The 14,625-nt window shown below is 33.8% G+C and overlaps 1 protein-coding gene and 1 non-coding gene across 8 annotated transcripts in view; one reads left to right on the top strand and one right to left on the bottom strand.

The window, feature by feature from the left end:
* TAOK1 (TAO kinase 1) overlaps window positions 1–14,625 on the top strand; it is a 90,702-nt gene that overhangs the window by 49,203 nt on the left and 26,874 nt on the right. For 4 of the 7 annotated variants that reach the window (XM_045571056.1, XM_036408714.2, XM_045571054.1 and 1 more), the window contains 5 exons: window positions 381–494; window positions 3,580–3,671; window positions 7,406–7,499; window positions 9,215–9,296; window positions 12,817–12,984. In XM_045571056.1, coding sequence (XP_045427012.1) covers window positions 381–494; window positions 3,580–3,671; window positions 7,406–7,499; window positions 9,215–9,296; window positions 12,817–12,984 — 550 coding nt within the window. Of the gene's footprint in view, window positions 1–380; window positions 495–3,579; window positions 3,672–7,405; window positions 7,500–9,214; window positions 9,297–12,816; window positions 12,985–14,625 lie in introns of those variants that run through there. The other 3 variants (XM_045571055.1, XM_045571058.1, XM_036408715.1) reach the window with 2 other exon arrangements.
* LOC118702624 lies at window positions 4,774–4,900 on the bottom strand. The gene has a single exon (XR_004982786.1). It is a non-coding gene; the product is annotated as a small Cajal body-specific RNA 24 (non-coding RNA).

Genomic DNA, 14,625 nt, shown 5'->3' with positions numbered 1-14,625 from the left:
ACATTAAGTGGGATACTCTGAAATCTTATATTTATGAAGAAATGGCCAGCTAATTAAATTCTACTTTTAAAACCATTATTTGTACAAGTAAATAGGAACTCAGATATAGTTTATATGCTCCAGTTGTTTGATTTTCTACCTTTTCTTTTTACTGCTATTTTGTCTTCTTTTAGAAAATTGTTCCTATATATTTATATTAATTTTATATTTTTTTGTTTTCTAATTTAGATCTTAATCCTTACTATTCCAATTGAAAGAGTATTCTAGAACTTATTTTTATTTTTTCTTCTTAACTTTACAAATTTTTGTTTGAATTTTATTGTTTTCAACACAATCTAATGAAAGAAGAAGAAATAATTTTCTGTGTTCCTTAAACCCAGAGATATCAAAGCAGGAAATATTCTCCTGACAGAACCAGGCCAGGTGAAACTTGCTGACTTTGGATCTGCTTCCATGGCATCTCCTGCCAATTCTTTTGTGGGAACGCCATATTGGTAAGACTAATCCTATCTGATATTGATTCTCGTAAATGAAATAAGTAATGTGTGGTTGTACTTTTTTCAGTTGTCTTTTTCCTGGAAATGTAATGCTATTTTGAATGTTTTAATTTTAAGCATTATAGGTAGTTTCAAATATAGATTTGGAGTGCTACCCTTGCATTTCCTATTTTTACTTGTGGTCCACATTTTCTTTCATATTATTATCTGCTTCCTATGTTGGTTGTGGAAGTGAAAAAATTTCAATAAAAATTGAAGTGGGGAGTAGATAGAAATGTTAAGAGGAAAATTGTGATTTCTTTAGGTTTATATTTAACTATATATCCATGATCTTCAGACTAAGATACCTCAAGACTGGTAGCTAATTTGGAGTTTTGGGTGTTGTTTTTTATATGTTATAGAGAATTTAAATTACACATAAAAGTCAACAAGAGTGCCTTAGCTGGGTAGCTCAGTTGGTTAGAGCATCGTCCCCATGTGCTAGGGTGTGGGTTCTGTCCTCAGGGCACCAATGAATGCATAAATGAGTCAACCAATGAATGCATAAACAAATGGAAAAATAAACTGATGTTTCCCTTTCCAATCAGTCACATAATAAAAGCAATTTAAAGTCAAGAGAGGTATAATAAATTCTCACATACCACTCACCCCAACAACATTATCCCATGGCCATTCCCAACTATGTATTCACTTCTCCCCCTTCTCCACCACTCAGTTATTTTGAAGCAAATTCTAGACAACATGTAATTTTAACCATAAATAATTCAGTATTAATGTCAGCAAGTTTGAAGGGAATAATTTTCACAGTCTGTCCATACATGTCCTATTTTTGGGTGTATGCAGACTATTTTCTTAGGTCCACTACATATTTTTTCCCATGGACCTTTCAAATCTCCTTTCTCCCACTTCATAAAAGAAAGGCTTCTTGCCCATTCTGAATATTATAATGATGCATTGCCCTGAGATATAAAAGCTTCAAAGCAACACCAGAGGGACAATTTCAGAATATAATCAAGAAACATTGAGGAATCAGGACACAAACTCTTGATAACGCCTGGTGCCTTTTTTATCATCTTATTTCTTTATTCCTTTTTTTTTTTCCCCTCCTCAGTTATCGTCTCTCCCTTCTTTTTTTCTTCTAGTTGTAGAATTCATAACCGAGATGGTTGTCATGGGGACACATTAACATGTTATTTGTATTGAAAAATGAAGTCAGATTTTTTTCTGACAGATGATTCTGATTCAACTGATTGATAGCATGAACACTGGCTTTGCTAATTAAGGTAGTGGTTTTGATAAATTGAATGAGCTAATTCTGCAGCTCCCAGTTTTAAAGACCTTTAAAACAGATATACAATGTACCTTATGTGTGTATGCTGCACATTATATCTTTTGAAAATATTAAATTATTAAAATTTAGGTATAAACTCAAATATGCAAGGGTATACTAGTTTTTATAATTTCACTGGAGGTAAATGAATAAAAAAATTTTGAAGACCACTGTTCCAGAAGACCAAAAATTTTTTGTGTGGACCCTAGTTTAGATAAGAGCCTCCCTCCCCTATATAAAACAAAGATTCTTTGAACAAATAATATTCCTTAATGGTTCTATTTAGAAATTAATGGTGAATATTAGATATTTTAAAAGCCCCGTAGTTCTCAATTTAAAAAAGATGTTTACTTTTGTTTAAACTTAGTAATTCCCCAAACTTACTTCAACATCTTAAAGAACACCTTGGAAACACCCAATTGTTGATAATTGAAAATTTACTTTATTTACATATTTGTTAATTTGAGGGTTTTTTTTGGGGGGGGGGGATTTTGTGTTGTTTTTTTTTAATATATTTTATTGATTTTTTTACAGAGAAGAAAGGAGAGGGATAGAGAGTCAGAAACATCGATGAGAGAGAGACATCGATCAGCTGCCTCCTGCACACCTCCTACTGGGGATGTGCCCGCAACCACGGTACATGCCCTTGACTGGAATCGAACCTGGGACCTTTAAGTCCACAGACCGACACTCTATCCACTGAGCCAAACCAGTCTTGGCAATTTGGTGTTTTTTTTTAAAGTTTTTCTTCATATTTGTTCATTTGTGTGTAGTGTATTTGGAAAACAGAAACTAGGCAATATTTACATGTCTTTGCGTGAGCATACACACAGGGGTTCCTGGTGACAAACACACTAAAGAAATTGGCAAGTGTTTTTAAGTGTCTGTCTGTGCTTAACTCCAAATGCAAGTAAAGTATAAGGTTAAAGTACCATAAAAAATGTTAGACTCAAAAAAAATGTTAGTCTCTAGTTGAAGATATAAATTAATATTTCATTTTATAACCAAGATACTTATAAGATTGATAATTGATTGTTTCAGTTGTGAGTCTCCCTAGACACTTTTTAAAATTTTTATTGATTTCAGAGGGAGGAAGGGAGAGGCAGAGATTAGAAACATCAATGATGAGAGAATCATTGATTGGCTGCCTCTTGCATGCTCCCTACTGGGTTTTGAGCATGCATTCCCAGATCTAACCAGAACCTCCTGTTTCCTGGGTCAACATTCAACCACTGAGCAACACCAGCCAGGCTAAGACATTTTATGACAGAACACTATTTTTATTTGAAAGAAAGAGTGACAGACTATAGTAATTAGTGTTGGTTATTTTGGCAAATATTTTCTTAAATAAATGGTGTGAGCTTGTAACTTCAAGAAAGATAATTGCCGGTATTTATTCCCTCTTTATAGCAAAAGTTAGATGTTTGTAATGGGATCTTGAGACCACCACTGGCCTAAAGGATATACAATATTAGAATCTGCGAGATTGAACAGATGCAGAATATAACCCCGCTCTATGGCATCCTTCCTTTAGGATGCTGTTATATATCATGACATATAGTAAAAATAAGTCTTAAACTATCTGTGCAATGGTAACTGTTTACCTCACAACCTGTAATGCATTCATTTCCCATTATAAAAATTCTTATATCTAAATATATTGCCTGCGCAGGTGTTCTCCATATAGATAGTCATTATATTTTAATGAATAGTATAAATTTTTTTAACTTTAAATGACATTTTCTATTTTAGGATGGCCCCGGAAGTCATTTTAGCCATGGACGAAGGACAGTATGATGGCAAAGTAGATGTATGGTCTCTTGGAATAACATGTATTGAACTAGGTAAGCATTCTTTTTTATAACTGTGCAGTAAGGTTTAATCAATGTCTTACCTCAATTTCTGTACCAAATTTTAGGTTTGGTTTTTATTTTGTCACTTACTAAAGGAAGCAATAAATTTATTAAAGTTTTCATTTTGATGATCAGTTATTTTTATATGTATTAGGTTAGGTATATCATATTTGCTTTGTTAAATTAGATCTAAAAAAATTTTCACTATGGGTCAAAGTATCTATGTCTAATATTAATGAGTATTTGTTAAACACTTGGACTATATCTATACTTACTAGATTTACCATGTATAGCAGATCTCTAAAACATTTATGAATTACTTATCTCTACCTAAGATACTTTTGACTTTAAGTTAGGTATGATAATTAGAAGTCAGGCTGTATGTCATATTGTATGTAGTATTTTGATTTTGTGAACACTTTTTATTCTGTTGCCTATGAATGGAACTGTGCTTAAGGCAGTGGACTATCATAACTTTACTAACATTCCCACTGTAAGTGAAACAGGTGGGTAATTGAGCTGTCACTGTAATCAAAGATGATGAACATCCCCACGCTACCCACCCTCCCCCCACCCCACATTAGTCAAATATTCTTTCCTTTTTTTCTTCTTACAGGAGAATTCTATTAAACTTTATTTAAAAGTGTAAAATACTGGGAATATTTATTTCAGCACTTCTAGTAGTAATCAAGGATTGAAAAGAACATGTTAATAGTAAAATCGATATGTAATTTTGATAAATCATTATCAACCTGGGTTTGTTAGTAGTTTTCTAAAACAAGTAACAGGGAAATTGAGATAAAAATAAAAGATTGCTTATCATTACACAGTAGATGAATATTGTAATTTCCAATACAACCAGACTGTTTATACCTTGCAGTCTAATATTTTTCCAAAATACTATTTTTGCTTGTATTGGAATGCCTATATTAACCATTGCCTTCAGGCTTTATATCATTTTTAAGTTTGACAACATCAGTAAACTGAGGTTTGGAGACTATCATGTCATTTTCTTCTGATCTTTTGGTCTTAATTTGAGGTTTATAAAGTGTTTCTTCCATTTGAAATTATTATTATTATTATTATTATTTTAATATGTCAGTAGTGGAATGATCTACCCTTTTTACAAAGGGTGAAAAGAAAACTACTATATTTTTCAAGGACATTTACAAAGAGTTTTTTATACTTTAAGAAGAAACTGAATAAAAAGTAAATGTCCAGCCTGGCTGGTGTGAACGTCAACCAAGTAACCAAGGGGTCATGGCTTCCATTCCAGTCAGGTCACATGCCTGGGTTGCAGGCTCGATCCCCAGTAAGGGGACATGCAGGAGGCAGCCAATTAATGATTCTCTCTCATCTTTGATGTTTCTATCTAAAAATCAAACAAAAATTTTTTTTAAATGTTAGACCATTTAAAAATTTAAATACTCTAATAAGTTATCATAGAAACAAGTTATTTCATTCATTCAGAATTTCTTCAGTAACTATCCCCTTCCTAAACTATTTAGCTGGTGAGCATGATAACCTAGGAAGGGGTATCACGAGTCATCTGATTAAAGGGGAGAGATCCCACAGACCAATATCCTAGTTTGGGATAAAGGAACTTAATGAGGGTAACCATGCAAGTGGGTAGTCAGGGTTAGAGGATCAGACCCCTAGTGGGCATTCATACCATTCATAGAGGTGGCTCAGTTTGGTCTATCAGAGTCCCAGTAGGTTGAGGAGGTTACAGTATGGAGAGCAATATATTGTATGGTATTAGAGGACATCCATTTGACACACAGTGCCTCATCAAAAAGAACAGGGCTTTCCTCATGACGACTTCTGAGGAGGGCCTCACTGTAGTTTGGGTGGGATATCAGAAACTAAGTGGACTCAGTTGTTTGATCATCATCCTATGCACTAAAGGTTCGCCGGTTCCATTCCAGCTCAGGGCGCATACCCAGGCTGCGTGTTTGAGCCCCAGTTGGAGTGAGTGCATGCAGGAGGCAACCAATCAATGTTTCTCACATTGATGTCTCTCCCTCTCCTCACTCTCTTGCTTTCTCTCTCTATAATCAATAAAAAGAAAACATGTTTTAAAAAAGAAAAAGAAACTGAGTGGGTGAAAAGGACATTTACACTGAAGAGTGACTTGGAACGGGGTTTCAAAGCTTCAGCAGGGAAAGGGGGACATCTGTTCACAAGAAAGGGCAGTGGAATAAGAAACTGGTTACATACAGGGGGAATTTATCAAATAAGATATATTAAGAATAATTAGAGCAAGGTTTTTCATTGTCAGAGAAAATTATTACATATAATGGAGAAAAAGCTCGAATAAATACGGTATTGGATTGGATTTGAGATACTGTAGTGAACACAATTGTTTTCAATAGACATATAAGTGATTAATGTGCATGTATGTATATAATTATAGGGTGTCCCCAAAAAATGTACACACACTATTTGAATAATTATAAAGGCAGTGTTTGTTTTTTATTTTATTTTTAAAATATATTTTATTGATTTTTTTTACAGAGAGGAAGAGAGAGGGATAGAGAGAGTTAGAAACATCGATGAGAAAGAATCATCGATCAGCTGCCTCTTGCACATCCCCTAATGGGAATGTGCCTGCAACCAAGGTACATGCCCTTGACCGGAATCGAACCCAGGACCTTTCAGTCCGCAGGCTGACACTCTATCCACTGAGCCAAACCGGCTTTGGCTAAAGGCAGTGTTTATTAAAATACATTTCATTTTCAAAATTGAGCCATCAGCTGTTAAAACATATATGCATATTTTTGGGACACCCTGTATATTATCTACTGTAGTGACAACTCAGTAGCAGTGAGCACATTTATTGCCATAGCTCTTCAAGAGAAACAATTGATCCAATGTCTGAAATAGAGAAAGTACCAGATGAACCTAGAACTTAATTTTATTTTAAGACGTGACCTTAACAATTCTAAAAATACAAGACTTTTGAATGTCCCTCTATGAGTTTATCTTATGATTAAATTTAGGTTATACATCTTTGGCAGGAACAACACAGAACTAGATGTTAAAATTTAAGGCACATGTCTAGTGTCTTAAATTTTACTTTAAGGTTCTAGAGAAAGAAGAGCAAATTCAACCCAAAATAAGCAGAAGAAAGAATAAGAAAGGTCAAAATAAAAATCAATCAAATAGAAAACAAATACAATAGAAAAAGTAAATCAGAAACTAGTTCTTCAAGATAATTGATAAACCTCTAGCCAGATTTATCAGGCAAAAAAGAAAGAAGACACAAATTACCAGTATCAGGTGTGAGAAGTGACTTCACTACATATTTTATAGGCATTAAAAAGACTAAGGATATAGTATGAATAATCTTATGTTAATAAAGTTAACCACTTAGATAAAATAGGCAGTTTCCTTGAAGGACACAAGTGATTAAAGCTCACTTTTGGTACAGAGGACATTATTTGACATTAGATTGAAATTTGAATGGGGAATGAGGATTAAATGAAAGTCATGTATCAGCATTAATGGCCTGATTTAATGGAGGTATTATTGTTCTTTAGTAGAGTGTTCTTGTTTTAAAATATTTAGTAATGGTAGATGATCAGCAATTTAATCTAAATTGATTTACTTGAACATGTGTTTCTAACTCAATTTAGAATATTTTTGCTAAGTTTGAAATTATTTAAAAAAACAACAACTAATGATATTTGCAAGAACAATAACAAGTTTTCTTTCTCCTACAGCGGAAAGAAAGCCTCCTTTATTTAATATGAATGCAATGAGTGCCTTATATCATATAGCCCAAAATGAATCCCCTACACTACAGTCTAATGAATGGTGAGTATTGCTAAGAGATTTATTATTCAACATTTTATAAATTAAATGTGTTCTTGTAATGTTATCAAAATGATTTCATTTCAGTTAGGTAAAATGTATTTCTATCTGAAGAGAGATGAAAATAGGCTTATTTTTTAAACAGTAGTCTAATCTATCATTGCTTTGGAGTATATTATTTTTATTGGATTAAGAGACATTATCGTGTATGCTATTATCTTGTTTAATTCCCTCAGTGAACTTGTGTTAAATAAACTACACAATGATAAGTAAAATAGGTTTATTTTACCCCTATATCATGTTTATCCTTTAATATGTCTGCTTTTTATAGCATATGTATCTCAGTGATGCAAATGGAAGCAAAACATATTGCTTTTTATAAAAATTTATATTTTATATTTTCTTTGAACTTTAGGAATACATATTACCCTGATTATATAATAACACAATTTAAACATGAATATAAATATAACTTTGTGATCATTCTAGTTTTTATGTTATTTATTATTCAGAGTGCTCTGATGTTCCTTTTCTTAGTGCTTCCTTGATTTGATAAAATTAAGTTCATTTATGTAAAGACGTTTATGTAGAACAGATTGATATTTTAAAAACTAGAATTTTTATTAGTGGTAGAAAATTTTAATGGGAAATTGATTCTTCGGGTGTATCTAGCATTTGAAAAAATGTAGGAGATATAATAATATAAAGTATATAATCCTATATAATAAAGAGGTAACATGCTAATTAGACCAGTTGGCTGAATGACCTCTGGAACGACCTTCCTGACAATCCTCCAAAACGACCTTTCTGACGACCTTCTGGAACGACCAGTGGGCAGGGGGCAGGGCTGAGGCAGCAGCGTCTGTGCGGGCCTACTCTTGCACAATTTTCATGCATCGGACCTCTAGTATATTTAATAAATACTTTAAAATTCACAAGTAGATATATAAATTAGCGATACTTTATTTTTTAAAGATTACATAATTAAGGCACATAAATTAGAGACATGTATAAGGAATCTTTTGGCACAGAGTTTAGTACTATGGTACATATAAATAATAAATATATTGAACACAGACTTAGATTCTTTGGGGAGTCAAAAAAATCTTGCACAAGGAACATAAAATGTTATCTGATATTTTAAGACAAATGATGAATTATTACTTACTGCCTTGCTCACTGAACTCTTATCATCACATGCTATAGTAATATGTTGCAGACTTTTAATGTTTTTAAAAGTAACTTAATTGGTTTAATGGAAATTTTATCAATTTGTTCATGGATATCAAATAGGTATACAAAATGCTCCCTCCAAGCTAAGAGTGTGCTATATAGGAGATAATCCAAGAAGCAAACAAGGGAGAGATGACTTAGAGAAGAGAGAAAACAAATTGACAAGGATGTCATTTTAATTTGAATGCAAAGAAGAAGAAAATTGACTTCCCTAATTTTGCCTTAATTTAGAATGAGTTGTGTTATTATGTGAGAGCAGGATTTTTAAATCATCTGTGCAAGTTTATCTTTGAAAAATGGTAAAGATTCACTGGTTGCTTTAGATGGTTTTTATAGATTTATATGAAATACATGGTATGTATTGCGTCTGCTTTCTTTTAAAATTTTTCCATCCCCCCTCCCCCCAATAGGCATATACCTTGATTTGTGGATCTGTTTTTAAAGGAAATAGCAATGTGTTCACTTGATACTTTCCTTTACAATAGGTCTGATTATTTTCGCAACTTTGTAGATTCTTGCCTCCAGAAAATCCCTCAAGATCGCCCTACATCAGAGGAACTTTTAAAGGTCAGTTTATACTCTTAAATTGGTTTTCTATCCCTAAGAAATTATTTATTTAAATGTGCTTTATTCCTCTTTGATTCTGAATTAGTATTACCAGCCCTAGCCAGTTTGGCCCAATGGATAGAGTGCTGGCCTTCTGACCAAAGGTTCCCAGGTTCAATTCCTGTCCAGGGCACATACTTTGGTTGCAGGCTCCTCCTCAGCCTGGGCAGTGGTCGGGGCACCTACAGGAGGCAACCAATCAATGTGTTTCTCTCACATTGATATTTTTCTCTTTCCCTCTCTCTAACACTCTCTCTATAATTAATGGAAAAATACCCTCGGTTTAAAAAATAATAAAATATGTTAAAAAAAAAAAAAAAAAAAAGAAGGAAAGAAAGAAAGAACGAAAATGCCCTACCATTTTTACTAGAATATTGTTGGAAAGTTTTCTCAGATGCTAAGTTTTTCATTTGTTTTTGTTTTTTCCCAAAAAAATTTATTAACTGGTTTTACTGTCGCTAAATACAATATATAGTCAAATATTCAAAATAGAAACTTAAAAATGGTTATCGTTTTTGTTTCCTTTCTGGAAATATCTTTTTCTAACTTAATGAAAATATTTTTTAAATTATGTAAATTCTATTCAGTTTCAATAGATTTGTTGCTTAAACACATTACTGGTATCCTTTATATTCTCAAAAAATTATTATTTCATTTGTAGGCTTACCACCTTCTTAACAGTAGTAATATTGTTGAAATTAATGTACTTCCTAAAACATCTAGTTAAGACATTATTAGTAAATAGGATTTGTGTCTATCTCTTTGTGATCCTGAGGAATCTTGTTGATTTTCACTACAAGATGTAAGTAGACTTTCATTACATGAATGTTTTAGAGTTTCAAAGAGGTTCAGCTTATTTTCACTGAACAGCAGTTAAAGATACAAAGAAAATCTTCATATATGATATATATTCAGTAGTATTGTTTGCAACCATAGTATGTTGAAAAGCAATAAAGTTTCAGTAATGAAAGCCTGAATAAATAGGCACTCATTGCAGCAAGAAAATGTTCAGTATACCTAGGAATTATGTTAGTGAAAAATAAGCAAGATCTACATGTAGAAAGTTATTAAACTTAGAAATATATTATTTTTTTATAAGAAGACTGAATATTGGCCCCAGCACCTGACTCAGTTGGTTGGAGTATTCATTGCCCCATGTACCACAAGGGTTGCAGGTTCAGTTCCTAGTTGGGGCACATGCTGAGGTTGCAGTTTTGATCCCCAGTCAGGGTGTGTATGGGAGGCAACTGATCAATGTTTCTCCCATCCAAGTACTAACCAGGCCTGACCCTGCTTAGTTTCCGAGATCAGACGAGATCGGGCGCGTTCAGGGGGGTATGGCCGTAGACCTGATCAATGTTTCTATCTCCCTTCTTCTCTCTCTAAAATCAATAAATATGTCCTCAGGTGAGGAATAAATAATAATAATCCTATCTAATAAAAAGGGAATATGCTAATTGACATCACTCTTCACAAAGATGGCTGCACCCACAGCTGAGGCCAAGTTCCCATAAGGAGCCCTAATGAGCAATCAGCAGGGACCTGAGGCTACGACCTCCCCCACTCCCAAGGGGTTTGACGGGACCTCAGGCCATGTCCCCTACCCAGGCTTGACCGGACCTCAGGCTGCACCCCACCCGGCAGGGCTTGACAGGGAACCTCAGGCCGAGTCCCCCACCTGGTGGGACTAGACAGGGGACTTTAGGCCACGCCCCCACCCAGCAGAGCTTGATGGAGGACCTGAGGCTGTGTACCCCCGCCTGGCTCTCTTATCTCTCTTCCTTCTTCTCTGTAAAAAATCAATAAAAATTAGTAAAATATATATTTTTTAAAATAATAATAATAGCCGGCACTGGTTTGGCTCAATGGATAGAGCGTTGGCTTGGGGACTGAAGGTCACCTGGGACCTGCCCTTCCATGCCCGATTCTTACACTTCGATCACTGGCTAAGCCTAGGAACCACATCCCTGCACTAATTTTGTGCACCTAGCCTCTAGTAATAATAATCTTATATAATAAAAGCATAGTATGCAAATTGTCTCCTCTACTGGAGTTCTCCCGGGAGTTCTGGGGACAGGGTGGCCGGGGGAAAGGAGGGAGGCCCCAGCCAGCAGCCTCTAGGGACCCTATCAGTGCAAGAATTTTGTGCACTGGATCTCTAGTAAAATTATAATTATAATAATATAATAATAATAATAATAGAAGAAGAAGAAGACTTAATATTGTAGATAGTGGTACATACCAAGAAATTTAAGGCTCAGGAAAAAGGAAGAACGTTACTGCCTTCTTACACTTGCCCAAGGATAAACTCTTTTGACAAGTGCTTCTTTTTCCTTGGCCTAATTACATTTCTGTCACAGTCCATCATAAAGAGAAAAAAAGAAAAAAATTTTTTAAATGTATATAGAAAAATTTTTAAAAGAAATACACCATCACTGGAATATAAAGTACAGCATATAGAATGTAATCAATAATATTGTAGTAACTATGTATGGTGCCAGGTGGGTACTAGACTTAATTTGGGAGGATCACTTCATAAGTTTTTAAAACACTATGCTGTACACTTGAAACTAATATAATATTGAATATCAACTGTAATTGAAAAAATGAAAGAAAAGAAATATATCAAAATGTAACAGTGGTACTTCTAATGGTAGAGTCATTCTTTCTATTTTTCTGTATTTAATAAGGTTAAGCTTCATAAATGTTATTGGTAAAAATCACTAATAATGCCCAGCAAGTATGGATCAGTGTTTGAGGGGTGACCCAGGAACCAGGAGTCACAATTCAATTCTGATGAGGGCCTAGCTCAGTCCTCCTTAGGGGATGTGCAGGAGGCAGCTGATCAATGATTCTCTCATCATTGATGTTTCTATCTTTTTCTTGCTCTCCCTTCCTCTCTCTAAAATTAATAAAACCATATTTTAAAAAAGAAATAAAATATTACTAATATAATGGCTTTTAATCAGCTGCTAGTGTTTTATGAAGTGTTGCTTATGAAACATACAAAGGAGCCAATAATATCAAGGTTTTATGTAACATAAAACCACCATCAGTAAATACATTCCTGTTGAAACCTAACTAAGAACTAACATCCTTAACTATGAAATCAGCAGTTCTAGAATATGTAAACCTTTATTTAACAATTGAATTTAGGGCTCTAATTTTATAATTGAACTTAATTCTTAGACTTTAATTAGGCTTTTTGATTATTTTAACTCAGCATTTTCAGTTGTCCAACAAAAGTATCTTCAAAGTTTTTATAAAATTTGCAGGGGTAGTTATGTAGGCACAGAATATGTATGTGCAAATGACAACTTTGTAAATGAAAGAAGTCAGAAGTATAGTACAACTAGATAGCTTTAGATTATATTAAATATCTATCATAATTATTTAGGATAGTAATTCTAGGAGGGGTACATTTGTACTAATTAAAAAATACATAGAGCATAGGTTTTAACTTTTACTTTCTCTTATCCAGCACATGTTTGTTCTTCGGGAACGCCCTGAAACAGTGTTAATAGATCTCATTCAAAGGACAAAGGATGCAGTAAGAGAGCTGGACAATCTGCAATATAGAAAAATGAAGAAACTCCTTTTCCAGGAGGCACATAATGGACCAGCAGTAGAAGCACAGGAAGAAGAAGAGGTAATAACTTAGAAATGGCTGAAATATTGAGCTCTCTTCATTGGCTTCTTTCCTTATGTAATCTGTTTTGTCACAAATCTTTTAGATCAGTGGTTCCTAGGTTGTGTTTTCTTACCTGGATCCCAGATGTGAAATGATATTGCATTATTTAAACCCAACCCTTCTTAGTGTATATTGGGATAGTAAAGCCCTGCAAGTCCTTTATTAAGGAAACCTGTTCAATTTTATTTAATGTAGTTCCTCTCAAAGTTCTTGGCCACTGGGCCTTTTTTTTTTCTTTTTTACCATTCTCCAATTTCATGGGACATGCTTTTGGAAATATTTGAAATAAACTCTGGAAGTTGCCAAAACTCACTCAGAAAGTTACCAGGTGTTCTACTTTGTCACCGTAAACACTTTTTTCAGTTCTGTACAATTTTGTTCCGTCTACACAGTTCTGAAATACTCATTTTACAGATTAGTAAAGCAAGGCTCAAAATGGTTAATTCACTTTATCTTTTTCTTCTTTATACCTGTTAGAATGCCAAAGCTTTGATTTTTTTGTATTACTTTCCAGTGAAGGAGATCATTTTGCAGTCTGAAACCAGGAGCAGTAGTTAGTTACTTTTCTTTTTAACAGTGTTGCATAGTTAATGAACTATAAAATACAATACTTCCTTAACTTACAGTTTTGTTTTTATTTTATTCTTATAATAGTCATTAGAAAATTGTTTGGGGCTGTTTTAAGTATATGACTATTTTAGCAAAGTTGTGAAATTAATAAAATTCTAATGTAGTTAAATCTATAATTCTAAAATAGTAACTTTAATAGGCTAGGGATATAAGTTCATATATGTATGAGATATATAGTGAGATATATACAAGATGTGTCTATATCAGTGGTTCCCAATGTGGGGCCCAGGCCTCACAGGAGGGGCAGTTTGATTTTTAAGGGGGGCAATTCAAGAATGAGTTATTAATAGTGAATTTTTTGTATTTCTTATGGTTCTAGGGGCCTCATATACAGTATATAAATATATAGTGACATATTTATGCATTTTAGCTCTCTAATATATGTTTTAAAACTTCATTTGCTATTTTTTCATATCACTTAATATTAATATTATTTTTTAAACAATTTCTTAGTGCTTTCTTCCTCAGTACTTCAGTTGTCCTTTTGTTCTTTTGTTTTTCTCTCTCATGAGCCATGTTCTTTGGAAGCTTGTTTAAGACCAAATTAATGGCCTTTTAGGCTTCTTCTATGTGAATAGGAGTTCACTATTTATTTATTTATTTATTTATTTATTTATTTATTTATTTTTTACAGAGAGGAAGGGAGAGAGATAGAGAGCCAGAAACGTCGATGAGAGAGAAACATCGACCAGTTGCCTCTTGCACACCCCCTACCGGGGATGTGCCCGCAACCAAGGTACATGCCCTTGACCGGAATCAAACCCGGGACCTTTCAGTCCGCAGACCAATGCTCTGCCACTGAGCCAAACCGGTTTCGGTGGGAGTTCACTTTTTAAATAATAAGAATTATATGTCACAAGTGGGGCATGACCAAAAAAATATTGGGAACTACTGGTCTATATTAATTAAATTCTGCATATCTTTAAAAAATTCTACATCTCTATAGAATTTTGATATGGTAAGACAGCT

The sequence above is a fragment of the Pipistrellus kuhlii genome, unplaced genomic scaffold (assembly GCF_014108245.1).
Source record: "Pipistrellus kuhlii isolate mPipKuh1 unplaced genomic scaffold, mPipKuh1.p scaffold_m20_p_39, whole genome shotgun sequence".
NCBI lineage: Eukaryota > Metazoa > Chordata > Mammalia > Chiroptera > Vespertilionidae > Pipistrellus > Pipistrellus kuhlii.
Note: the sequence above shows the minus strand (reverse complement) of the source record. Positions and strands in the feature narration are given on the sequence as shown.